Source organism: Ictalurus punctatus, chromosome 25 (genome assembly GCF_001660625.3).
Source record: "Ictalurus punctatus breed USDA103 chromosome 25, Coco_2.0, whole genome shotgun sequence".
Lineage (NCBI taxonomy): Eukaryota > Metazoa > Chordata > Actinopteri > Siluriformes > Ictaluridae > Ictalurus > Ictalurus punctatus.
In genome coordinates this window covers 6,452,854-6,455,788 of record NC_030440.2, presented here as the reverse complement: position 1 = coordinate 6,455,788, position 2,935 = coordinate 6,452,854, and the positions used below count along the sequence as shown (strand labels likewise).

At 43.3% G+C, this 2,935-nt stretch overlaps 1 protein-coding gene across 3 annotated transcripts in view; it reads right to left on the bottom strand.

Moving 5' to 3' along the window:
* The window catches only part of runx2b (RUNX family transcription factor 2b), a 33,085-nt gene extending 32,615 nt beyond the window's left edge, over positions 1 to 470 (bottom strand). Inside the window, exon 1 of one of the 3 annotated variants that reach the window (XM_017456592.3) lies at positions 100 to 470. In XM_017456592.3, coding sequence (XP_017312081.1) covers positions 100 to 148 — 49 coding nt within the window. In that variant the 5' untranslated portion in view covers positions 149 to 470. The remainder of the gene's footprint in view (positions 1 to 99) is intronic. The other 2 variants (XM_017456590.3, XM_017456593.3) reach the window with 2 other exon arrangements.
* Between the last annotated feature and the right edge of the window lie 2,465 nt (positions 471 to 2,935).

Below are 2,935 nucleotides of genomic sequence, written 5' to 3'. Positions count from 1 at the left end.
ACAAGTAATGACCAGGTCTGGCTAAAAAAAAATGTCCCCTAACTGGAGAGGATGGAGCCAAACTTGCTGCACTGAAAAGTGCGGTTGAAGCGTACTTACTGACTGGTGCGCTCCTTACGCCTGAGGCTGACCTGCGACAATTAACCATTTACGTGCTGCCCGGTGCAAAAATTCTGATCTGAACTCCTGTGGTTCTGTGGTTGCTCAGGAGGTGAGCAAAGCCTTCACAGAAACCCAAAACGGCAGAAGCTTTAAAATCTCTCTTTTTTTTCCCTCCCTTCAAAAAAGCTGTCACTGGAGAGGCAGGGTCACATGCTCGTGACATCACCAGAGCAACAGAAATGAGTGGGCCAGCTTCTTACTGCTTTCTGTGGCTTTCTGCTCTCTTTCTCCCTCTCTCTCTTTTTCTCCCCCTCTTTCCTGCTCTCGCTCTGTTTTTCTTCTTGCGGAGACGCGTGGTTCGGCAGCTTTTCCTGGCACTCGGGGGGGTGGTGGGGAGTAGGGTTGAGTGGGGTGTGTATATGTATGTGTGTGTGTGTGTGTGGGGGGGGGGGGGTGCTCGGAACTCTTCAGCTCCCCTGAGTCATGAGGCTTCAGAGGGGGGCGCGAACAATTATGAGCCTCAACCTCCCACAGCAACCTCCCACAGCATATGGAGCGCAGAAGCGACTGTTTGGTGCTGTCTTTGCTTTTCCTGCCTAGGGCTTTCTTCCACCTACACCTTCTTTCTGTACAACAAGGTAGCATGCCATAGCCTGTAACTGCTGTCATGTCAAAGGTGGGATGAGGACAGCATTTAGTTATATATGTTTACTTATGTGGAGTAATGGCTCCACAATTAACTGTTAAAAGAACTTTCCTTCACTCTACTATTGTCATCATTTTTTTTTTTAGTTATCCATACGGGATTGCACAACAAAAAGCAGTCTGTGACGGTCTATGACTGTGTGTGTGTGTGTGTGTGTGCGTGTGTGTGTGTGTGTGTGTGTGTATGAGTGAGTCTTTGGAAATGTAGGTGATTCCTGTAAGAGGCAGTAAATCATGCCTGAGCTGTGTGAGTGTGTGTGTGTGTGTGGGGGGGACCTGCCACACGTCTAAAGAACCACTATCGGCTCAGGTGACTCATCAGATTCACACGCCACATAAAAATGCAGGCTGGGTTGAGGCTCGGGTCCGCTCTGTGATCACGGGTTACAGGTGTTTGCTTAAAGCATTCTGGCTTCGAGGCAGCATCTCACCATTGGAATGTATGGAATGTGTCTCAATGTAGTTTTTCATCTAGTTTAATTCAGCGAATTAGAGTGTGGGATGGTATAAACAACTTTTAAAGCATTCTTGGTGGCCTGCGCTTTGCCTTGTACAGTATTTTGCTGAAGTAGTCATTATAGTGAAACAAGCTCATAGGACTGTCCTTTACATCCCATTTTTAGTGTATATGTATAAGTAAGAATTGCCATGTTTCGACCCCCCCCCATCACTCATCACTGCTTTTAACTATTAAAAATGATCAGTAGCATAAAAATCAGCAAGTACTCTAACTTCAAGATGAGTCTTGTGAGCCCTGGAGAAATGAAGTTATTCCAAACTTTTCTGTTTGTTTTGAAAACCTGTACCACACCCACACGGCAAAAATTTCCCATCAATTTGAATATTAGGTTTGTCTTATGATCAGGCACTTTACGAGCATGCGATTTCTGGGTGGGACACTTTCCTCCTGGTTAAAAATAAGAGCGCAGTAACAGCCCTCTAACCATTTTCCCTCTGCTGATGTAGATGTGAAGAGTATTCAGCCCATAGAGCAAATACGATGGAAAATAAACAGAAGAAAATCTAGGGAATATGAATCATTTTCTGTCAGGAACATATAAAGCAAACACGACAGAAAATAGAAAATATGACTGGGAATATATAAAAGATCTAAAGAATCAAAATAAATCCTTATTTACTGGATATATAATGTTGTTAGCCTCACAGCTTTAGCCCGGATTCGGGTTATAAAAATAAATAAATAAAAACCTTAGCATTCTGCATTTTTAATCTCCCTTTAATTGTCGTGTCTTAGCGTTTTACATACTGGATAACACACAAATAACTATTATATTTTGCCGATAAATTCTGCTTGGCACAGCTTGTGGAGAGATGAACAGACAGGTACAGTGATTTATTGTAGCAGGTTACATCTGTAAAACACCAGGCAAGTTTACACTGTGGTAGCCTCTGAATTAACATGTTTTCATAAATGGAAAACACGCCACTTGTAATAGGATTCTGTTCGACCGGCCGCTCGCTGAGTGCGACTACAAATAGGCATCAGAGTTGAAGGTGGGAATGGACTGTATTCAACAGTCAAGAACTTTTGCAGCCTTGTACAGTTTACCTCAGCGGAGACCAAGGCACCTCCGTGGCGAGAGAAACTCAAGATGTGAGGTAATATTTCCGCGAGGATGTTTATATTCGACGTGAATTGTTCGGTATGGTCTGCAAGGTATAATTTGAATGAAAGTAGATATTTTTCTTTAGCTGTCCAAAACGAGTCTACATCTTCCAGTGACCTCGAGGGCCTTTCTTGTGGTGTCTCGTCGACTGTTTTTGGAGTTGCAGCTTGGAAGGAAAATAAAATCACCCTCGGAATAGGCAGAGGGGGGAAATGTTTAATATCAAATGGCACACTTACAAGCAAAACACCCATTAAAAATAACTCTCGAGTAGGAGATTAAATCAAATTTTTAAAACACAAAATGAAAGCAGCCAAAGGCACAGCGCAGTGACATTATTTTGTTAAAGGAGATATTTTAGCGTGGTCGCTTAACCACTGCAAACCCAGGCAAGTTCTCCTTTCTGCCATTTTAATCAAGGACTGCATCCAGGGTAAACACAAGTCTACCTACACAGCAGTTCAAAACACCAGCTTCTCTTGGGAATGGGAGCAATGATT